This window comes from Leptidea sinapis, chromosome 41, assembly GCF_905404315.1.
Source record: "Leptidea sinapis chromosome 41, ilLepSina1.1, whole genome shotgun sequence".
NCBI classification, from domain to species: domain Eukaryota; kingdom Metazoa; phylum Arthropoda; class Insecta; order Lepidoptera; family Pieridae; genus Leptidea; species Leptidea sinapis.
Genome location: NC_066305.1, coordinates 833,125 through 858,834, shown reverse-complemented (window position 1 = coordinate 858,834; position 25,710 = coordinate 833,125). Strand labels below are relative to the sequence as shown.

The following is a 25,710-nucleotide window of genomic DNA, read 5'->3' as shown; positions in this document are numbered from 1 at the left end:
ATGATAAACAAAGAGAATGCATAATGTTTACAGTATCGTTGACAACTCTGTCAAAACAATGATAATTCTGAAGTTTTCCTAATGACAAGCTGCTTTGCAAATAAACGCGGGAAACCATTCGTAAGCCAAATGTCTATTTGTAAACATTTTACATATTCTTGGTTTATGCTTAGTTATTACTTTATGCCAATTTTATTTGTAAGACCGTAAAATAAGAATAATTAGAATAGTACAACTTTAAGAACTATAATCAGAACGTATAATGACGCCAATAAACATTTTTTCTTTCTTTCTTTCTTTATTAAAAAAGTAAGTAGGTTATAAGTTACGATAAAAATAAGCGAATGAAATAATTGGCCATTCTGTTTTTTTAAATATAAGGAACAGTAATATGTATGGCCTAACATTAAGTAATTGTTTTGTAAGTTTTTTTAATGTAAGTATTATAATTTTAAATGACTCCAGTGAATGAAAATATGAAAAACCCAATTGTTACAATCGGTTTTCATTATATTCAGCTAGAAATAAAGTCAGATTTCATTCTTATGTGATACAATAAAGTAAAGTTGTGATAGTTAAGTGTTTTTTTTTATATATATATTGTTGTGTTATGTGTAAGGGCTTATGTGCTAATTGAAGTCACAGTAACAATAATAAATGAGTTGGAAATTTTCTAACACATTAAACGTTTGTTCAAAATGTTTCGAATATTTCAAAATGACGCATTTTAATTCGGTATTTGGTATTGTTCAGTATCTCTTACCTATTAATTCGTCCACTCAGGGCACTATCCATGGAATTGTTCTTCTCGTCTCCCCAAATCAGCGCGACATATAAAGAACCTTCTCTCAATAACCGCTTGTACTCTTTTGGTACTCTTCGCCAAACACCACACAGCTAAAATTTTAAAATTTAAAACTAAATTCTGCTTTTCTAAAGTGGTTCCTAATATTGTTATTGTAGCTGATCTCTTTCCAAAAAAAAATCATACACAGTACTACATACTATCTCTTTAGACCAACTACGCTTTTCACAGAACTTTTGTTGTATTAATACATACAATTTCGTGTCCCTCTGGAATTACTTGATGTGGGAGATGAGTAGTCGTCTAAAAATCTATATATCTCAATCTTATTAGATACTTATACAGGCAAGAGGCTGATCAAATTCAAATTCAAATATTTTTATTCAAAATAGGATATAGAATCATTTATTGAAAGTCAAAAACGACCACCCATTCCAAAAGGTACGCCACAGACCTGAGAATAACAGGCGCAACAAACCCAACGGGTTTCTTTTTTTTATATAAAAACATGGTTAAAAAGTGACTTCGTACAGTTACACTTAATATTTAATAGCCTTTGGGCGGTCGCTCAATTTCCAATCTGTGGTATCATTAAAAAAGTTATTTATGTTATAGTAATCTAATTGTTACAAACGTTTTTATAACAATTTCTTCCAATATCGTAATACATTTGTTTTGAACATTTTCTTGGATCTTGTTGTGAAAGCATATACAACGCCCCACGAATGACTATCTAACTCGACTTTTTCTCAGATCACAAAATAATTGCAAAAACAAATGCTAAAAGAGATAGAATTGGAAGTGCGTGAAATATATTCATAGGCTTTCTATCCTTCTGCAGTAGAATAGAATTTATTGGTATAATCACTTTCCACCTAGTGAACCCTACGTTTGAGCTCCCCAATGTCGTTCTATACACATATAAGGACATATTATTCGTAGTCTGATCTGATTCAGAATCGGCAAAAGTGTGTACCAAATGTCACTGTCCGAATAGGGTTCTAAATTCAATAAACGTAACCTAACTCAATACATGTTTTACATTGCTGCTTATTGACCAAGAATATTTTTAAAATCTGGAGTAAATGCGGCAATGTATAGATATAGCGGTCGATAGCTTATTATGATGTAATTTGTGGCATGTTCCATACTTAGGCTAAAACGTTTTTGGAACTACCCCATACCTTATCAGTTTTTTCCTCGTAAGTCGCATGGATTCCCGGTGCTTTCTTTATTGGCTGTTCTAGAAGCATTCGTCCACCTTTATCGAGGAATGCGAGAGACCGCGGTTGCAGAACCATTGAAGGCCCGAGCAGAACAGACCAGAAGAGATGACGTCGACGGAAAGTGAAACGGGCCGTGGCCACTCCAGCGGTGACTGGTACTCCTGTCATATCATCTCGACGAATGCACAGCGGGGATCTCCCAGTTAGAAGTGCTCCAAAATCTGCAGTAGAAATACTGTACTGAGTTATGTATAGTTTATGACAATAAGGGACGAGACGAGCATGATGTTCAGCTGATGGTAATTGATACGCCCTGCCCTGCCAAAAATTTAATGCGGCACTACAATTGTGCTCGTCATGTTAAAACATAAGATATTAAGTCTCATTTGCCCCGTAATTTTACTAGCTACAGCTCTCTTCAGACCGAAACACATTAATGCTTCACGGAAGAAATAAGTGCCGTTATGGTACCCATAATGGAGCCGGTATCCTGTGAAAGGGACCCTCCTAATGTAAAGATTTCTGGGAAGTTATTTCTATTACAGTTTCTAAGTATTTATGTCCTAACTCAGTACTTAGGAGTTACAGTTTTTTGACTTGAGTCAGTACTAGTCAAAAAACTGTTGGAAATTCGACAATATAGAGAAGAGTAAGGTTTCTGAACTGACAGTTCATCAAAGAGCTGACTGAGTGATGAGACTTATTACCGAATTAAAACGCAATATTGGGAGATAGAGAATAAAATTATTATTGCCGCCTTAGTAGTTATAACAAAAACCTAATGTAAAAACAAAGTTACACGCGTTTTATATCCTTTAAAAAATGTTTTATTTAAATACTTAATAAAAAGTTAATTGTCAAATTCTAAAATCGTTGCAATACGATTAGGTAAAACTACTTTACGTTAATAATTATTGTACAATCGTAGGGCAATTAATTTCATGTGTGCAGTTATTTTACTTTATTTTTAACACATCATTTGTAGTTAATAATGCCTAGGTTATCATTAAGTGAAGCTTGTGATAGTTTGAAATAATATGTCTGACGCTGAAAGAACAGAAATTTCTGAGTTTCGAGTTTTTTGCCTACCGTACGCTTAGTAATAGTCTAGTTTATATAGTAAGACATAACAAATGATGGATCAACAATAAAATGCTGCAAATGAATACTGATTAACTTATATTCAACGTGTTTTTATGTATAAATGTGCTTACGTTTCATGCTTAACAATTCTTCCTCTTCTTGAGCTATCACCACCGGAGCGCTATCTTCTTGTACAATATCTGGAGCTGAAAACAACAGAAAAACATCATAAGTTATAAAAATCTAAGCAGTAAGAGAGAGATCACGGAACAGAGAAATATATAAAGGGAAGTAGAGTTAAAGAAGATACAATAACAGTACATATAGCAGATAAAAGTGAATTCGCTGTACAAATTTATAGGGATTTAGATCGATCGAGTTATTGGAAAAAAGTCAACCTCCTCGTAGTTTGATATTACTAACACATTAAAAGAGTGTGCATCAACATGATTAACATCTATTAATGCAAATTATACCTTACTGCTTTAAGGTAAGGTTTAATTAGCAAAGCTACCTTAAAATACTAGTACTGATAGGAGCTAGGTCGAGAATATTAAGAATAGAAAAACTATAAGAAACGTCAGACCCGTTATGATCATGGCTGAGAGCTGCCACTGTTAGAGGCAGTCATCGAAAATTTCACGTAGAAATTATTGCACACACCATGTTTTTTTTATATAAGGGGCAAATGGGCAAGAGGCTCTTGGGATGGGGAGATGTGAGGCAACCACCCATGCACATCCGGCCTTTAAGATGCTCTATGCTCTACGAGTATGCTCTTTTCTTGAAGGTCCCTAAGTCGTATCGGTGCGGGAAAACGGCAGCTGGTAATTGATTCCACAAAATGGCTGTGTAAGGCAAGAAATTTCTTGAAAAACGCGCGGTTGTTGAATGCCAGTCGTCAACGTGATGCGGGTGGTACTATGCACATAATGTCTGCTGGTGGAATTATAATTTAAAATAACTAAATTTACCAAATCAATCAATGCGTTATTATGTAACAACAAACCTATCTGGTATAAAATTACGGTAATAAATTTGTTTCATGCTCACTCGGTTAAGGCGACACTAAATGCCGGTGACCTTGAGCGATATGAGTTCACGGCTCCTATGTAACAAAGCCAATATTTTCAAAATTCTTGGGTCGAAAATGTAACATTTTCACAGGCGAAAACTGCTTAATTGCTTACAATCCTCATTATTGATTACTAATCTGAATAAATGTACCTACATAAAAAAGTAAAATCTATAAGAACAACTTTTATGATAGTAGTATACTAAACAAATGCATGATGCCGAGAAAAAATTTGTTTAACTGCAAAGAAAACTAGTAGTTCATAATAGCTCTGGAGTGCTAACTTTAACCAACAATAAGCATTAGCAACCTACAAGTAAGACTTAAGGGTATGTGTAACAGGATAAGGTAGTGTTCATAGCTCCAAATCCTATATTTTCACCACAAAACTTGTCTAAAAATACCTTGTTTGCATGTTTTCTGTTTATCCTTCGCCTTAAAATAGATTTATTTCATCTGTATTTAGTCTACCTATCTAATCATGTTACAGCTTGTATAATGTTACATTGTTGGAATCAGGTATTCGTGTGTAATAAAGACGATGTTATCTGTTGCTACTCCAAAATATCATATTTTCAATTCATTTTTATAATAATAATAAATTGTTCAAACAAATAAAATTTCAAAACAAAATTTTACGAACGATGCGAGACTCGAAGCCACGACCTCTCGCGTTCCGTGCGAGTGCTCTCCCAACTGAGGTAACCATTCGAGTGACGTATCGTCGTAAAATCTTGTATCCTTTGTTCAACTCTCAGGTTGTGGCTTCATCTACAGGATCTACTTTACAGTTGATAACGTAGATCCTGTAGATGAAGTCAGAAGTAGTAACAAAGTAACTTAAAACCTAGTGATAGTACAAGATATCTTAAAATCCAAGCCTTCCTAACCTAGGATAGGACCGACTTGTCAGCACATGTATCATACAGCAGTGGTTCAGGTACTGTCGATCGAACCTGTGAGAAAATGCACTCAGAATACCATCGGGGCTAGCCCGGACCCTACGCAATAGGGATGTAGACCGCTTACGCAAAGTCTATTTTACGTAGTTAGTCTATTTTATCTAGTTTATGTTACTTAAGAAAAAAAATAATAAGTGATTTATTCACGTCCTAATTTTCAAGTTTATTGATGTCTCTCTCAATTATATTGTGAAGTGATACATATATACACACATTAAAAAAGTCTAAGCAACATGAACTAATTTAAATTTTAGGATGGTTTTTCACATTATAACGTTGTATTTTATTTAAAAAAATATATTTTTAGGGTCCTATGCTGTAAAAATAACAGCTGTTGTCTTTATACGTTATTTAATAACAGAAATTAACAATATTAGAATATACTGCAGAAACTAAGGTACATAACCAACTAAACATTTTTTTAACAAAATGAATTTATTGTGAAAGAATATGATAATTCAATACAAAGTATGGCCTCCTCTGCTATTCAGAACTTGTCGGCAACAATTATTCATTGAATTAATGAGACTGTTTATGTCATCCTGCGGTATTCGCTCCCAATGGAATTGAAGCAAATCCTTCAGCTGTTGGGTTGTTGTCACCCCGTCCAAGTACTTCAAAACTCGTCTCTGAACCATGTCCTATGCGTGTTCATTGGTTTTGAGGTCTGGCGATTGTGCAGGCCATGGCAATACCCGGAAGTTCTCCGTTGCCAAGTATTGACTGGTCCGCCGAGCTGTATGTGAACGCATTAACGTAAAATCGAAGCCGAAGGCTTGTGCAAATGGATGGACATAAGGTCTGAGAATATCCTCAACGTAATTTCAGCGTCCATGTTTCCATTTACAAAAACGAGCTCAGTTCGCCTGTTCTTCATAATTCCCGCCCATACCGTAACTGTTGAGCCACTGTATGGATGAACTTCCTGAATGCACCTGAGCCTTTCAGTATTTCTGGGCCGACGGTACACTCGCACCCTTCTTGTATCAGTCCATAGCCCTAATCGCGACTCATCGGAAAACATAATTTTATCCCATTTTTTACTTATTCCCATTGATTACTTCCTGCTTGCAACATCCCTACAGCTCTTTGCATTTCATTTGCTGTCAATTGACGTCGCTCCATGACGTAAAGAATATCTAACAATTAAATTTTGCTAACTTTATATAATTATGGGTTAACGCGCGGACTGACTAGGATTGTAAATGCTACAACCAATAGTACAATATTTGTGTTAATCATGTGGCTAAGCTGCAAATGGGCATTTATTTTACTGGTTTTCTTTTGTATATTCAAAATATACATATTAAATTGAATAAATGTTAGGTTTAAGTTTTAGAAAAATACTAATTCTATTAAATTCTTCAAAAAAGAATGTTGTCATGGCTGAAAATTCAGAGATTTTCAACTCCAAAGTTTATTTTTGGGTAGCAACTTCCTATTTTTTTATAGGATATTTCAAATTATATGTAAATATTCTATTCGGTTCAAATTTCTCTTTAAGTCCTTCTTTTTGTAATGTATTCTTTGCGTAGGAATATTTTCATTGCGTTATGTTGTAATCGACTCTCTAAGAAACCATTTTGTGTGGATATTGAGGTACAACCGTGCCTTAAAATCTTACATTGCGATCAATTGGTCATAATATGAAGTTTAATTTGCAAGCGCAATGCTACCAACTATTATATAGAGACTGAATGGCGATTCGCAAGACCTATGCGACCCCTCTATTCGAGTTGATTGGATCAACTGTTATTCAATCGAATCTGGATTGGCGACCAGACGGCGACACAAGAATTACATCCATACATTCGTTTTTAGAATTTCCGAGCACACATTTAAAAAAAAACATATAAATATTTAAATAAAACACTTTTTAACGGATTAATACGCGGGTAATTGTAACTGTTTTTTTACATTAGTTTTTGGGTAAGATTTACATTTTTATTATTATTTTAGTTGACCCGATGTTTCGTGACCTTTTCAGAGCACGTTTTCAGGGGGACTACGGTTGACAGAATTCGAGATAGTACTTGTCACAGTTGTCATTATAAAGTTTAGCGCCATTTGTTACCTCGGAGTTTATTTATACGGTATTTGCTGTAGACAGATGGTTTTTTTGCAAAATGTACTGACAGTGTCCTATTCTTTTTTGATATGGCAAGACTTTGCCATTGGCGCTAATAAAAAAAGTACAATATATAAGTCTTATATTTGTCTTCAGAAATGTACGGGATGGCATATGTCTATCTATTAAGGATAACATACTATATCCATAATGGGGTAGAGAAAAGCGTATTGGGAGTAAGGAGAAGAGATAGAGTACAGATAAATAAGATAAAAGGGATAGCTAAGTTCATAAAAGTTGAAACAGTATACAGAAAATTGAAATGGCGCTGGACAGGACATATGTTGAGAGAAAAGAAAGAGAAATGGACCGAAATTATAACCGAATGGTACCCTAGAGAAAGCACACGAAGCAGAGGAAGACAGACAAAGAGATGAGAAGATGAAACGATCGAAAGCAGCGGCCCCAGAATGGTTACGTATAGCAAAAGATAGAGACAAGTGGAAAGCCTTAGAGGAGGCCTTTGTCGAAAGACAAGCTGTTGCAAGGGAAGAACAACCGAATGCCAACGATAGCACCTAGTTAGTTTAAATTAATGATATTTTGTCACCTCTATTAAAAGTTTAATATGATTTGTTAATAAAGTTAAAAATAACAGGAATAAAGGCGTATTTTATTTTATTTTTATTTACTATATCCATTTTAATACTTAAAACAGCGTCTGTCGGGTCAGCTAGTGTATTTTAAATCAGCAATGTACTGCTTATTGGATGTAGGAAAGCACTTGAAGTACCTCGTATTCACTCCGTAATTAAATCAGTTTCACACCTTTCTTAAACAGCGATATCTATTCAACCTACTTCGGAATAAGCATAGTTTGCAAGCTAAGCTATAAATTATAGACACGGTACAGTATCGTCTTATCGCTAAACAAGCAAATTCCTCACCATTTTAATATCGTGTTGAGAAAATAGCGTTAAAATTTCATAATGCAGTTTTCTTGACTGTTTGTTAATTTTAAGACATAAAAGGCATTTATTTTCTCAAAATTGATTCCTTTAGAATTCTTTTTGATGTCATTTCTAATATACTAGATACTACTACCACTTCGGAAACAAATGGCGGTCTGAGAGAGAAGAAGCGGCGCAAGAAACTCTCCCAGCATTCTTCTTTTTTTGCGCTCTTTTCAATGAAAATATACAATATTGTACAGTCATTTCTATCGCTATAAAATAATCATAGTCCCAGGATGTCCGATCACTTAGATATTCAGCTGTGGAATAGGATTAACGACGGAGCCATTTTTTTATAAAACATTTAAATTTATTTATAGATAATGCCTGAACAGTGGCTGGGACTTTATTATAAAAGTGTATACATTTATCCTTAAAGCTATTATGTATCTTATGAAGCCTACTAGAATTAGTTACAAGCAATCCCTTATTTCTAGTGTTATAATAATGAAAATCACTATTAAGAGCAAAAAGGTGACGATTTTTGTGAACGTATATAAAATTTTCATAAATGTACTGACAATGAACGGACATCATATTTATTTCTTTAAATTTTTCTTGACTGTCTATAATCCTCATTTCTAAGTGATATAATCCCTCATTTCTGGGATTAAATTTGCATTTGAATTTCCTAATATGTAATTATTGGGGTTGAGCAGGTCATTCGTTATCAACTGTAAAGTACATCCTGTAGAGTTTAGATGGAGCCACAATCTGAGAGTTGAACAAGATATACAAGATTTATCAACGATACGTCACTGGTGGCTAGTGAAAAGAGCTCTCGGATGGATAGCGAGAGGTCGCTGGTTGGAGTCCCTTCGTTCTTAAATTTTCTTTTCTAAATTTTATTTGTGTAGCCATAGAACTTTAAACGGGTGCAATTTGCAATAGAAGGGCAACTCTTGGACTGAGTGACGTTCATAGTTTCATATAAAGGTGAAGATAACATAAAGCATTAACAAGACATTTCAAGATGTATCTAAAACAGCAATTAAGATAAAGTCTTAACTTAGTGACGAGAAAATAAGACGCGAAACAGATACGTTACAAGAGCGATTCTATTGAAATTACGTGTTTTATGCCTATTTTATTATTGCATTATGGATTATTGACCTACAAAATAAAATTATCACATTTTGGGAGTACCTAGAGGGTTGATTCAATTGAGGATATATTTAAATTATTAAATTGAGGAAATACTACCCATAGAAATCATGATTAATAAATTTCATAGCTGTTCAAAAAAACTGAAAGTACCTAATATTATAATCACTACATAGAATTAAACATAGTCGTTTCCCGCTTTCTGTCCCGACGTATGTTTAGATTTTTAAACTACGCAACGGATTTTAATGCGTTTTTTTTTATAGGTAGAGTGATTCAGGTTTATATGTTTACTATATGTATCATCTAGTAGAGAAGCACAGATAATTTTAGAGGTTTCTAATGTGATGTAAGTCAAAATAAGTACCTATTATAGCATTGTACACCTTAAAAAGTATGGTATATGTCTATCATAGAGACAACCTACAATAACCATTTTTTATTCTTTACTTTTACGAGTAAATAATGGCTTATTTACGAAGCGGTTTTAAGCAATACAGCATTGATCCTTATCCAATTAAGTACCTTAAATACATCGTACATTTGATATAGATTACTATGGCCATTTATAGCATGTAATTTAAGTGCATATTTTCGTAGATATTACAAAGTTAAATGATATAAAAAACGGGATCACTCGGAGATACCTACGTTACATTTGTTTAAGTTTTACAATTAACTTTTGGAAGAACTAAGTCAGCTAGTTAATTATATAATAATTGTTATTTGCATCAAACGTCAAGAAATATCGCCGTTGAATAATCTGTTGACATTATTTTAAGTTGAGATCTGTGATCAATACTCTGCGAGTTTGTCGGCCGCGGCGCCAAGCCACCTTTGACTCCAGTCCTCGCGACACTTGGCGCCAACCATTTTGCGTATGTGTGCTATGAATAATAAATGCGTATACCACTATAATACACACACTTTTCATATCAGTCACAATATGCTATATATCACCCGTTAAGGTATAAATACATTATCGAACTTCGAACCATCGGACGAGGTCCTGTACCGGACCATTTTTTTTATATGAAAATACGGACGAAACGAGCAGGACGTTCAGCTGAAGGTAATTGCCCTGCCGATGACAATGCAGTGCCGCTCAGGATTATTGAAAACCCAAAAAATTCTGAGCGGCACTACAAATGCGCTCGTCACCTTGAGACATAAGATGTCAAGTCTGATTTAGCTACGGCGCCCTTCAGACCGAAACACAGTAATTACTGCTTCACGGCAAACATAGGTGCCGTTGTGGTACCCATAATCTAGCCGGCATCCGGTGCAAAGGACTGGTCACACCATATTCGATCTCATGTGACTTTGCCCATCACACAAAATTATTATCATTATCAGTACCGAGTACAACGCCAGACCAATGGGTGCGAGGAACCCACCGACTTGTCCGATCCCGCAACAATTGGTCTGTCGGCCTGAAACTGAAACTGAACTGACCGTAAAAATATCAATAAATAATTAACAATTTGTTATGTTTTAAGTGATAACCCTCACTTCTGGGATTAATTACACATATAAAATTTGCAAACAAAATTTACGATAAACAATGCGACGTATTATTTAATATCGTCTGCTATCAGAACGATGGTTCGGCCGTACCAAATCCGATCATGTGTTTAGACTTTAACTTTGCATGTATTAGCTATGTTTGCGACCTCACCAAATATCAAGTCCTATTTATAGCAAAACTTGGTGATGTCAAAAGCTATATATAACGCTACGACTGAGGTCACTTGAAGACAAACATTAACTTGTTATGCCTACTACTCGGTTAAGTGGAGTAAGTGAATCTTTTGTTGGGCGATTTATATATTTTTAAAACATGATCCCAGAAAATGTACATGACAAAATGTGTTACGAAATTCAATATAATTCTAAAAAACGTTTATGTGGTAAGTGTTGCTATAACATAAATGACTTTTTCAATGTTACCACATATTGGGAATGGAGCGACCGTCCTCAGGCTATTTAATATTTAACGTAAATATTATTGTACGAAATTATATTAAAGTGGGGAATTTTTATTTGAAAGACTAGCTAAGCTAAGCTCGCTGAGTTTCGACCACTTGCTTCAAGCAAGTGGTTTGAGCTAATGCCAAGCGTGGCTGACTTTTTACGAGTTATCAACCAAAATCTGTAACAGAAACAAAAGATTCGCTTTCCTAGTCTGTCTTACGTATGAGATGTTGTTCCTCTTGTATGCTATGTTCGTATATACACTAGTGTATTTTAAGTGTTTTACACTAAGGCTGGGTTGCATTATATTAGCTGTTATATTATTTAAAGTAAAAGTCAAATTTAACGTTTACAGTAACGCTGACTTTAACATAGACTGCGGAATGAGTTGCACCATCGTATTCCCTGTCATAGTTTAAGTTAAAAATTGAAATATCCAGTCAATATCAAATATTTATTTGAAACTTTTGATGGATCGCTATTTAGCTATTTAACAATAAAAATAGCTTTAACCGGCGAAGATTGGAAGGTTACGGCTACAAGTTAAAGTTATGACGTCATCTAAAAATTGCCAAATGGTGCAACACATTTTATGTTTAACCGGTGCTTTAACATTTTTGTCATTGCTAAAGTTAGTTGGTGCAACCGAGCCTAACAGTTCTAGCTATTCCTTCAGCGAAAAAAGCGCGTACATCATCTTTACAGGCCGGCAACGCTCCTGTGATTCCTCTGGTGTTGCAAGAGAATGTGGGCGACGATGATCACTTAACACCAGGTTACCATTGCATACCATCATTTGTCCTCCTTTTCCATAAAATAAAAGTGTGTGTGTACTTATGTGTGCACGCAAGAAGTTATACTTCTTTGGCCTAACGAAGCAAAAATCATTAAAATGATTGATTCCTCGTGCTACTCTACGTTTTAAGAAAGAACAGTTTTTTTTAAATCTTCCATAGATGCCTTTGACGATTATTTATTATTAAATAGGTAATGAATACGGCTGTATGGGCTTGTACCCTTTACCTGTCCTAATAATGGACGAAGAAACCAAAAAAAAAAATCGCGCGCACATCTTAAAACTTCACTCTCATATTTTTTTCATAACGCGCCTAATGAAGTATAACTTCAAAGAAACAATCAACGCACAACTGCGTCATACTCGTTGTCTTAAATCACTTGAAAAAATAGCTTGCGAACACATCGAAGGCTTCGGATGGTTTCCCCTCGTTACTGTCAACGTAAATTTAAACTTTTGGAAAGCCTTGAGCGCACGTGAGCTGACTAGATTGTTGATGAAATCATTCACAGTCTGGCCGAGTTAAGACGTTTTCGACGCGATGAGTTTTCCAATCAATACTGTATGATGTAAGCAGGCGCCGTATTTACGACTACCGTCAATACTTAGAATACACTCGAGAACACTTACTTTAGTATTCAATCTATAAATTATGTGCTACATTGTGGTATGTGAAGATAGAGCTCTACTCAGATTTATTTCAGCTATTTTTATTTGTATGCCTACAAAATGTTTTGGATTTTAGTATTCCAATTGATTTTTTTAATGACAATAATGGACACGGCAAGCAGGACGTTCAGCTGATGGTAATTGATTCAGGATTCTTGAAAAATCCCAAAGTTCTGAGTGGCACTACATCTGCGCTGGTCTCTTTGAGACATAAGATGTTAAGTCTCGTTTGCCCATCAGACCGAAACACAATAATACTTACACATTACTGCTTCACGGCAGAAATAGGAGCCGTTGTGGTACCCATAATCTAGCTGGCATTCTGTGCTACAGATGGTACAACATGTGGATGGTATTTGGTACAAGACTACGTTTGCAAATCGTTTAATTCAAACTTGTGAATAAAAAGATAACTTAATGAATAAAAAGGCGTTTACTTTTTCAAAATTGATTCCTTTTGGACTAACACCGCTGCGGAAGCCAATGGCGCGCTGAAAGAGAAGGCAGAGCCCAAGAAACTATCCGAAAAAAAATATCACTTTAAAATAAAATAAGAAATTATTTAAGAAGTTTTAAATTTGGAATAACTTTACTTCCCGTTCATTGCTGACACAGTAAATGAATACCTATTTCATATCTTGAATATACAATTGAACATAATATAATGCAAAGATATATTTAGTTGCGTGAAATTATCAGAGATTCTCAATCATTAAGCGCTTGACCTATTAACAATTAACCTACATGCAGTTCAAACAAGCCTAGATAATATTGATACTCGTACAGTAAATTGTTTCGTGTTGTTTACAATTCCGCACGCACACCGCACTAACGGAGAATTATTCAATGAAAGATAACTAATTCCTTGATTATTGAACGACCTATTTCATTAAGCATTTTGTGAATTTATAAATATCTTATTACTAGCCGTTCCCGCCCGTTTCGCTGCGGATGATAAAAAGAATTAATTAATAAAGGAATTCGAAAACTAAGTAGCCGTAAACCATCTAGGATAAATTTCGCATCGAATGGTGGTAGTTTCATATGGATGCGATCAGTGTTTTAGGCGTGATTGAGGCTCAAACAATTTTCATTATCTTAATATATATAAATTACATGACACGTTGTTGTCCGCGATGGACTCCTACACTAATGAACGGATTTTAATGGAAAATACTTCATGGAGTGCAGTTTGGTCCAACTTGGGAGATAGGATAGTTTTTATTTCGATTTTTTCAACAATTGATTCCTTTAGAATTCTTTTTGATGTCATTTCTACTATACTACTACCACTTCGGAAACAAATGGTTGATTCCGAAGCGGTAGGTAGCGGAGCGCCATCGCTCTGAGAGAGAAGAAGCGGCGCAAGACACTCTCCCAGCATTCTTTTTTTGTGCTCTTTTTTAATTTAATTCTACACTGCTATACTTCCCGTCCATGTAGCATAGTCGTATGACACCCTGTGTAACGCTTCTTCGAATAAAATCGGCTTAATTAGTCTAAGAACGTGAGATCACCTAGAGCAAAATGTAAAAGTGTAATTTATACACATTTATAATACCTATTATGTATACATATGTATAAATTGTTCATTTAAAAGGTATAGTATACTGACGACCTGTATAGCCGAGTGGTTAGCGATCCTACATACTAAGCTAGAGGTCCCGGGTTCGAATCCCGGTAGGTGCAAGCATTTATATGATGAATATGGATGTTTGTTTCCGAGTCATGGATGTTTAAATGTATTTATGTATGTTTATATGAATTTATGTATGTTTAAGTAAGTATATTGTATTAAATATATCATTGTCTTGTAACCCATAACACAGGCTATATATGCTTAACTTGGGGCAAGATAATTTGTGTGAAAAGTGTGTCAATATTATATTATTATTACCGCTTAATGAAGGCCAATTTTTTAAAGTATTAAGATGGATATAGTATGTTATCCGAGGTAGACATATACCATCGCAGACTTTTCTGTTCTATATAAGTTCTTTTTATTTCTGACCTATATATGTTTCACAATTCCACTATACATTCCGAAACCTTCAAGAAACTTCGTCAATGTAAACAAAAATGTATAGATAAACTTAACAAATTACATACTAAGACCTTCCTCGAGAACCACGCTATTTATTGGTGAATACAGCATGAAAATCGATGCAGTTGAGTTGCTTGAGTTTATCCCGAGCCGACAGACATACATACGCGGTGGAGGAATTTTTATAATTTGTGGTGATGAATTGTTAGGTAGGTTGATGTATGTCTATATATCAAACAAATCAGGCATTACTCGATAACTTGTTTTCAAAAATCGCCTTTCTGAGTTTTTTTATGAAAATAAGGGACGAGACGAGCAGGACGTTCAGCTGACGGTAATTGATACGCCTTGCCCATTACAATGCAGCGCCGCTCAGGATTCTTGATAAACCCAAAAAATTCTGAGCGGCACTGTAACTGCGCTCGTCATCTTGAGACATAATATGTTAAGTCTCATTTGCCCAGTAATTTCACTAGCTACGGCGCCCTTAGAAACGGCGGAAATAGGCGCCGTTGTGGTACCCATAATCTAGCCGGCATCCTGTGCAAAGGAGCCTCCTACTGGTAGCCTTTCTGGTTGTTCAATATACGTACGTACCTATGGACACCTAGACCATCCTTTACCAACATTACCATTCACAATAGCCTCAATAAAGACTTTTCTGTAAATATTGACAATCTATGCAATCACGGACGAGTAAAACAAGAAGGACTCCGCGCCGTGATATTATCAAGTGAAGCACCGTTATGCTAGGGTGTGTGCGGTCACGGGGGATACTAGCTACACAATTTTTCTCCCTTAAATATTCATATATGGCCACAAATACTTATATAGTATCGTTTTTACATTTCACAACGCACGACGGCATTTTTAAAATATTTTATTGAGACTGATCTGTCACAGACAATGACAATTCTCATAATGGCCGCCTATCGGCCTGTAGTAGTGTAAGTGTGTGCGGCTATGTATTTACACGTTAATCGTAATGTTTTGGTGCTACACTGTAATGTAACGTGACCGGAGTCCTTATTTTTTTATTAGTCCGTGTATGCAATAAACAGTTTTATGATGAAACTTTTGATATTATAGAATTTGAACCTTGGACTGAAAGTGATTCTTTATAGATAAGCATGTGTGACTGCTTAGATAATTAATACGTCTAGATAGAGTCTCTTGCTGTTAGACAACCGATAAAAACAGGCCAGGTTTAATACTTTAGTGTGCGTGACGTTTACGTCTTACACACGCGATTTGTATAACACTTTGTGTTAGTGTGCAAGAATTGCTCGAAATAGAGGTTAGTTAAAAACTCAATTTTTGAAGTTATACTTTAGGCGCTACACCAAAGTAACAAACAGGGTGAAGTTGGTTCCAAAAATTTTCTGACGTTTGCGATTCGTTTTTTTTTTTTGGTTTCTTCGTCCATTATTAGGATAGGCAAAGGGTTCAAGCCCATACAGCCGTATTCGTTATTTAATAATTAATCATCAAAGCCATCGTTACAAGATTTTTACAATATTGTTCTTTCTACAAACGTAGAATAGCACGAGGAATAAATAATTTTAAGGATTTTTGCTTTGTTAGGCCAAAGAAGTATAACTTCTTGCGTGCATACATAAGAACACTCACACTTTTTTTGACGTTTTCACAGCTGTCATAGTCTATCTAGACATATAAATGAACTAACGGCCGTTCCCAATATACTATCTACAGATAGAGATAAATTACTACCTTCTACTGTCAGTAATTAGCTTTCAATAATCTGAAGCTGTCCTAATATACCCGATAAATCATTCTTATCGCAATTTCCATACAAACTCTATATCGCTGTTAAGCTATACGTCGTCCCATTGACAGACAGCTGCAGCGTGTACGGATAAGGTGAGTTACCGTCGATAAGTTTATTGGGACAGAAAAGTCAACGATATTTACGATTTTTATCTCAAGTATGAGATAGACTGAATATTGGGAACGGTCGTAAGTGTGACTGTATGATCGCAGATAGCCGCGGTATTCTCGGGCATATGCGACACTCGTCCTCATTCCCTCTCTATGAATGCAGTCAACGTTGGCTTCGATTCAACCTCCATATCCATAAAATATAATTTCATCCTGATGTTCTAGATGCTTCGATGTTAATGTTTCCGTATATCACAGCATGTTACATGCAAGCTAATGCAATGTTGCTAAGAGCTTCATATATTTTACGAGCGACACAAATGATCGACATACCCCCACGCGCGATATGAAACTCATTTGAAAGCCGACAAATATGAAGATGGCATAAGAACGGCATCGTGAATGTACTTGCGAAATGTACAACAGAAATTGTGCATTTACGCCTACATGTACCATTTACGGTAGCGATGAACGAGCCTTTGTATCTTCGGTGGTATTCCAGCGGTTAGCTTTTGGCTTGCCGTTTACGGATCGCTCGCCTAAAAAGCAGAACAAGAAATAACAACAGCTATGTTTACAAGACGTGCAACACTTCGACCGCATTGTCTTTCGGTGAAATGCAAGCAATTTGCATTTAACGCCTACGAACCCGGTACGGTGCCTCCCAACTCACAAATTTATCATTGACATTATTTTCACAGACTGTTTGACCTAAGCTCTTGTATTTGGTTAGGAATTATAATGCTGTTACAATAATTTATCCTCAATTTGTTCTACTAAAAAGTTATTTAAAAGGTGAAAATAGTTTGCCTCAATTTGGCCGCAATGCATTATAAATAGTAAACAATATGTTATGTTTTTAAAGTGATAACCCTCACTTCTAGGATTAATACACAAATAAAATTTGACAAACAAAATTTTATGAAGCCACAACTTGAGAGTTGAACAAAGCAAACAAAATTTTATAACGAGGCGGTACTCGAACGGTTAGCTCAGTTGGTTAGAGCACCGGCACGGAACGCCGTAGGTCGTGGGTTCGAATCCCGCATCGTTCATATTTTTTTTTTCAAATTTTATTTATAAATAGTAATAAAATATACGAAAAGAAAATAACTATGATATTTATGCATGCTATACTGGCTTGAATATTGAAAATAAGACATTTCTAAAAAATTTTAAATATCTAATCTTATGATAACAGTCGAAAGGTAAAATCAAAATATGAATAAATAAAAATAGTTTAAAAAAAAACTAAAAAACACGCTTTTGTTGAAAATATAATAGTTGAAAATTAAAATGTACATTATTAATTCCTGCCTTATCGACGATTAGATATTGTAAATGAAAAAAAAAAACATTTCGTGCGTACAAAGTACACATGTCAGAAGTGAAACCTGCATGGTACATGAACCTCTAAACTGCATATTAATTCCTTGTACGTATTGCTAGGATGACACATGATTTCAACCGCTATGAAAGACATTCCTACCACCACTAATATTTATAACAATATGTTCTCCTGGTGTCTATGTAGTAATACGTCGTGCACTTGGAGTCAGAATATATTAAGGTATACTCGCGCCATACTTAAGACAATCTCTTCTTTAACTATGATCGCCTGGTACCAAAACATTGTATTATGCCAACTACCTCATTATGTTAAATATTTTGAATTGATGTGACTGCTCTTTTTACTGTCGCTTTTCGTTTCATCGACTTTCAAATCACAACGATGATAAAGATGTTTTCACTTCTATTGAAGTATACAGAGAATATAGTATATATATAAGACAGAAATATTTGTATGCATATTTCTGTCTCATTCTTTGCCGGCTTCATCCTACACATTTTTGTATTTGTGTCTCTTACCTGTCGTTTTTCCGTTGCATCCTGTTTGAAATCACAACGATTCTAAAGAAGTTTCACTTCATAATAATATAAATTAACAAAAATATTATTTTGCAAATTAAAAAATGGAATGATTTTATCAAACTAATGTATTTGCCATCGGTCGTCGATATATCTATGAAGTTTGAATGAAATCTGGTCGTTTAAAGTGGGTCAAAATCGCGTACAAATGAGTCTGTAAAAACGAAATCATCATTGTTATGATTGTCTATTATATTCATTTAATTTAATTAAGTTTAGGTGAAGCGCAGAGCACCGGTCACCACCTAGTTAAAAGGTTCGCGTCACGTTGTTCGTCCACGATGCTTTGCACACTGTATGCTGTTTGATCCAACTTAAGAGATAGGATAGTTTTTTTATTTTGATTAATGGCCGTTTATTATTTTTATTTCAAACTAGCTGACGCGGCAGACTTCGTACTGTCTCAATTGATACATACTAGACTTACGGCCTTACAAATAAAATTGGCATAAAGTAATAACTAAGCATAAACCAAGAATATGTAAAATGTTTACAAATAGACATTTTGCTTACGAATTCGGACATATAATGTTTCCCGCGTTTATTTGCAAGGCAGCTTGTCATTAGGAAAACTTCAGAATTATCATTGTATTGACAGTGTTGTCAACGATACTGTAAACATTTTGCATATTCTTTGTTTATCATCAGTTATAACTTTATACCAAGTTTATTTGTAAGGCCGCTAAACTTTTGTATATAAAATAAACTTAAAACAAACAACAAAAAAAAACATTTTTTATTAAAACAAATAAAAAATGCTCGATATAAATGAAATTTTATTATTATTTTCGATTAATTATACATGATGTTGCTTACTTACAACACAGAGTTTCCCTGAAATTCTGGCTATTTATAAGGTTTCGATTTGATATTTTACAACGGTAGTTAATCTACTAAAAATAGTTACCTAAAATTAAGTTTATTTTTTACCTCCTGAGAAAGTTGGAAAGATATAAAAATTCTAATTAGTTATTCATTGTAAACTATTATTTTAATTTGATTTCTGAATGACGTGGGACACATCCATGAAAAATCAAAAACGCAGTTTTTATTAAGTTCCGAGCATTTTCATATTAATTGACTTTTTAAACATTCTCTGGACTTCCACAAATAATTCAAGACCAAAATTAGCCAAATCGGTCCAGCCGTTCTGGGGTTTTAGCGAGAATAACGAAGAGCAATTCATTTTTATATATATAGATTTCATTATTGTATGAATATTTCCATGAAATATATTTTGATCCATGGTTTGTCAGTTCTGCTGCGATATTATTTCATTACAAGAACCGGGAAAAACTAAATAACTATTGTAATCATCGAATGTAATTCTACAAATTTCATAATAACGAAAAGATTATTAAATTTTTTATAATAAATAAATATAGCTATTATAAATTATTAATTTTATATGTTTATGAATTGTAGGTTGGCATGCAAAACAACTAAACAACAACTAACAGCAAAAACAGCTAGTTATAAAAAATAAATTTTTACTCTGTTACCAGTCACCACAGAGTAATGTATTATTCCATTGATATTCAAGAGCAATAGAGTTCAGCGGATGGCTGTCTACACCACAAATTGTAGAACACATCCGATGCAACATTGTGGCATTCTTATTCAAATTTATTCAAAGCACATTCTGCAAATATGTTAATATTTAATTGACTGGAAAATTTTAATGTGCAGTTTATATCTAATTGATAAATAAATAGTGGTTTCATCACATCTACGTACAAATTTTTGTGTGTATGTTAATTTTGTTGGAGCCTTTAATTAGTCTGTTGTCTGTGTAAATTGATGATATTTTAACGGATTATATTTCGTTCAATTAATATATTATCCAAAGGGGGTGATATAAATATGATGTGAAATAGCTAATTTAACTCAGTAAGACAAAATATCTGTAAATAAACATTTTGCAGGTTTCAATACAGTTTTATTGACAATTTTATTCTCCTCAATATTATAAATAAATAATATAATAATGTATTTTAAAATTGAAAAAGATAAATAAGAATTGAACGATATACTTATTATTTGAATAACTATCCATGCATTCAACAATTACTCAAACCATAAGAGAAGATCCATAAAAAACTAATGATGAAAAAAGTATTTACTTAATACAACTATTAGATATAGAAGTATATTTTGGGAAAGTCTAAGTACGATCCCTAATTGCATAGTAATATGAGCGGGTTTGACTATCTATCGGTTTGTCTCGTTATATCTTCGAAAGGGCTGAACCTATTATGTAGGAATATTATTGGCAAGTAGCTCATGTTTCAACAAGTAACACAGGCTTGTTGTTAAAAATAAATAAGATATATCGCAACTAATACTCAAAGTATGGAAGGAAGTCTACAGTCAGTCCCTAAAATTACCAATCAATTAATAAACATAGTCACATAATTCATATTCAGGCATATACGATATGGCTAGATTGAACTCAATAAACTATATGACCTTGGTATTAGCTTGAACCATAGACCTAATATATACTAGAGCGAATATACAAACAAAAACGCGCGAGAATAAAGAACGTCTGTTAGTGCGTAAGCAGCCGAGTCAAACTAACTTACGGACTATCCCCGATTTGATAGATGACGATTTAAAACAAAGAGGATGTGAATACTACGTAATAAAAGGCGAGACTGCATAAGTAAAAATTGAAATTTAGTTTATTATGAAACATGTCATTTGATAAAAGTTTAACACAGTAGTAATTACAGTACGTTTGGCGACGTAATATAATCCGGCTAAGGTTGAAAGCGAACAGTTGCTTGTAACGTAGTGGATTTCGACTATCTCCTGTTTTACAAGATTATAGCCGTCATCTGTCAATCTGCCAATGACTGCACGTTTAAATAAATCAAAATTGGTTACGCATTAGTCGGCTTAGAAATATGGAACTGGGCTGGGCATGTGTGTCGCATGCATACAAACCGATGGGCACAGATTGTCAAGAAAACTATGGCGTGATGTTCTTGATGCCTATCAAAAAGCCGCGATAAATGGAGTAAAGCAGAGAAGGCCCAGTTGTGGGATCCGATAGGCTAATAAAAAAATATCTGTCAGGTCTATACGCTGTCTTAGTCTATGGCTTGAACGATTTTATAAACGTTTGATAATAGATAACAAGCAATTCGTGGCTCAGTTGTGAATATTGAATGCTGGTCATTGTGAGGGAGCCATATGGCGCCTCGTCTTTGGCGCCAGTCTGACCATGAAACGTGAGATGCCAAAGGTCGACTCTTCGTCCCTGACCTCCGTGTTAGATTTGCTTTTCATGCTCCGTTGAAAATACTACAAACTATTTTCCCACACATACAATCCCTAAACATGTTACAGTTCTCACATCGACAACATAAAAATACTATTGTATTAAAACTGAGATATTTATATAATAAAATATATATAGCAATTGCAACAGATACACTAGCAGCGTTATTCCATACATACATATTCCCCTATTTTCTCCCAGTGATTTTTAGGCATAAAATCTAGGTATACCCAAGCTACGTCTCTACGTTTTCATTGGTTTAATCAACTAACAACATAAGAAAATATTACTTTTCAAAAATCGTAAAAAAATGCCCCATTTATACCGCCCTATTCAGGCGAATTCCAAACAATTTTGAAAGATTTGACAGAAGCCTCCCCCAAAAAACGTCATGACGATCGGTGTTGCGCTGCCCCCATACAACCTATTCCGGCGATATTAACCAGATCGCCGGTCCATCTTGTGGGGGGCCTACCAACACTACGTCTTCCGGTACGTGGTCGCCATTCGATGACTTTACTGCCCCAACGGCCATCTGTCCATCGAGCTATGTGCCCTGCCCACTGCCACTTCAGTTTCGCAACTATTAGTTACGCTTTAAGATGTGCCAAGAAATCATATTCTGATCAGTCAAATAGAAAATTGTGTATCTTTGGAAGTAGATAAGTAACATCATAGTAAGAGTAAGTTTTCTATTATTGTAAACAAAATTTGAACAATTTTTTTTTCAGACTCTTAAAAGTTATTGTGTGTAGGTACATATACAGGATGTCCCAAAGTTATGGGACATGAAGGGAAAGTACCTTAAATATCGAAGATAGGCTATTTTACCGAAAGAAGACTTTTATGTTATTTTTAAAAGTTAGTACTTCTGCATTCAAAGATTTTCTAAAAATTCTTGCCTCGTCTGGGAATCGAACCGACTGGAATATAAAAAATAAAACACCCCTACTTTTATAATGCCAATCGAAAGAATGGCCAAAAACTAATAACTCTTCTTAAGTAACATAGTATTTTAAAAGAAAGGAACAACGTAAAATGAATGATTTCCTACTTGGATTGGTACGAATGGACTTATTAGATGGCTGGCCAGATTCCCGGACCTTACACGATTAGATTTCTTCTTTTGGGGGTCCCATAACCTTGGGACATCCTGTATATGTATGGATATATATTTATTTATTTATAATCGCTTATAAAATGCTCACAGAATACCTTTATTTATTTATGGTATGTGTGGATGATGCAGCTACTGTACTCAATAATTTTTGTATTAATTTACATTTACTTTTTTGACATACTCGTGTAAGACATTGACTATTTGACGTTTGAGTGTGTCTGTTGCATAATTTTACATTTTACACATTATATTGTAATTTGAAATGATTTGTAAATCGATGTACTTAAATGTAAATCTTGATATAAAAGAGTGGCAATGAGTTTCTTGCTACTTCTTCTCATTAGCTCAACCCTTTACGAAATAGCGGTAGATTTTATAAGATAAATATTTTATTTTTTTGACATTCATAAGTGTCATTTCCGTGACCAATGTGAATAAATTGATTTTGAATTGATTTGATTTGATTTGTACCATGTAGATGCTCTTGACATGATTCAAAGACCACATTCGAAAGATTCGCAAGCCAAGAAACGCAAAATGTCAGTAAATATTCAATTAAATGCAAGACACAACTATCATTAAATGCAAATATATTGATAGCTATGTTATCCTTACACAATTTATTAACTATGTATGCTACACAACGTTATTTTATAGCATGAGATATTTCACAGAATTTACGTTGACCATTTCTGTGTCAATAGAAATATATTAGTTACAAGGGCCTAAGGTCACGCTGGTAATAGGAAATAAGCCGATTATCTCTTGTAAATCTAGCAACGGGGTCATTACTTTATGAAGTGCTATTGTATATATAGATTCCATTACATGAATATGATAGCTAATGGCGATGATGGTAGTTTCAAGAGCACGAACAATATTTTTAGAAAATGATTTAATCATTGAAAATAGCTTTTTCTATAATAGTCATGTCACGTTTAGCATTACGAAGTAAACCCTTGATTTGCCGATCAAAATAATATGTATTAGACCGGGTTTTCAATTATTTGAAATTTGGTTTTATCTCCTCCTCTTTAGTAATTCGGAAATACTGATTAATGAGTCATAGAATCAAATCTTGGATCAAATATCTGTCATAGAATCAAATTCTGGATCAATTATCTGTCATATAATCAAATCTTGGATCAAATATCTGTTATTAAATCAAATCTTGGATCAAATATCTGTCATATAATGAAATCTTGGAACAAATATCTGTCATTAAATCAAATCTTGGATCAAATATCTGATATCTTCTTAAACGTTAACTTAAATGAAAAATCCTACTGATTGTATAGACATTATACAATTCTTATACAAATAATTATCGATTCTGATGCCAATCAATCAATTTCATTTTAAAGTTGGTTTTATCTTGTCTTCTTTGGAAATTCGGTTGTACTAATGAGTCTTAAAATCAAATCAAGCATCTCATTTGTTCTAAAACGTAAACTTAAATGAAAATATTACTGATTGTGTTTAAAATTAATTATCGAATCTGACGTCAATCAATCTATTTAATTCAAAATGTTGGTTTTATCTTCTCCTCCTTAAAAATTCGGAAGTACTGATTAATGAGTCATAGAATCAAATCTTGGATCAAATATCTGATTTGTTCTAAAACGTAAATGAAAATCTTACTGATTGTGTGTACAAATAATTATCGAATCTGACGTCACTTGTTTGTAAGTTACGTAAATTTACTTATCGACATTACGAAACGACAGCGACAGTCACATTTAATCATTACTTAAATTTACACACCGTGGTGTGTGAATTTACAGCTGTATAGTTACTTTTCAACACGTATTTGCTGTTATGATTAAGAGTTACAGTTATCGATTCACCGAATTCATTTTTAATATAAACTCTAATAATATCATTCACGAAGCAACTTCTACAATTAATTTCCAACAACTTAACAAGAGTGTTCACTTCAAGAGATAAGATTTATTCTTTTCAGCTAAGGTTGCAGCCCCATAGATGGCGCTGTCTTCAAAATTCTTAAACTCTAGTAAGTTTTACATTTCGATTAACGATTTCAGATATTCTATTTATTTTCTCACAATTCTCTAGTGTGTGATCATCCTTCTGTTGTGACTAGTACTAATTAAATAGCACTTTCTGTGCTATATCCCAGTGGATACTCCATAGAGAGTACCGCTGGCGCCTCTCTCTCCCCAAGAGAAGGGCACTTGACCAAAGCCAACCTCAGGTGGTGTTTAGTGGGTAGGCGTTTAGGTTTTACGTAAGTCCACCCACTCCCACAAAACCCACGCAGACTTAGGCTGGGTTGGTATTCATGAGCATTCACCACCCGTTGTTATCCCATAGCGTAGCCCTTTCCCTTCGTCTGGGTGCAAAAAATACTATTCTCTACAGAATTATTTCCCGCGGTTTTAGTATTGAATAGTTTCAAATGGGAAACTATAAAACAAAAACAATGTTTCAGTAGAAGGAACTCTTAAATTACTAATGGAACGCTGTAAGAGCTTGACCACAAGTGATAGTCGGCCATTTCCTATTACTAAATGGTTGCCAGTTTTATGACTGGGCATTGTCCTTTTAACAATCACTCGCATATTTATCAGTGGTAGGCTCCTTTGCACCGGATGCCGACTAGATTATGGGTGCCACAACGGCGCCTATTTCTGCCG

General features: G+C 34.4%; 1 protein-coding gene across 1 annotated transcript in view; it reads right to left on the bottom strand.

Moving 5' to 3' along the window:
• The window catches only part of LOC126976493 (dorsal-ventral patterning protein Sog), a 177,186-nt gene that overhangs the window by 20,958 nt on the left and 130,518 nt on the right, over nucleotides 1–25,710 (bottom strand). Inside the window, exons 4-6 of the mRNA XM_050824850.1 lie at nucleotides 3,246–3,320; nucleotides 1,990–2,252; nucleotides 764–897 (exon numbers count right to left, since the gene is read on the bottom strand). Of these exons, the coding sequence (XP_050680807.1) occupies nucleotides 764–897; nucleotides 1,990–2,252; nucleotides 3,246–3,320 (472 nt within the window). The remainder of the gene's footprint in view (nucleotides 1–763; nucleotides 898–1,989; nucleotides 2,253–3,245; nucleotides 3,321–25,710) is intronic.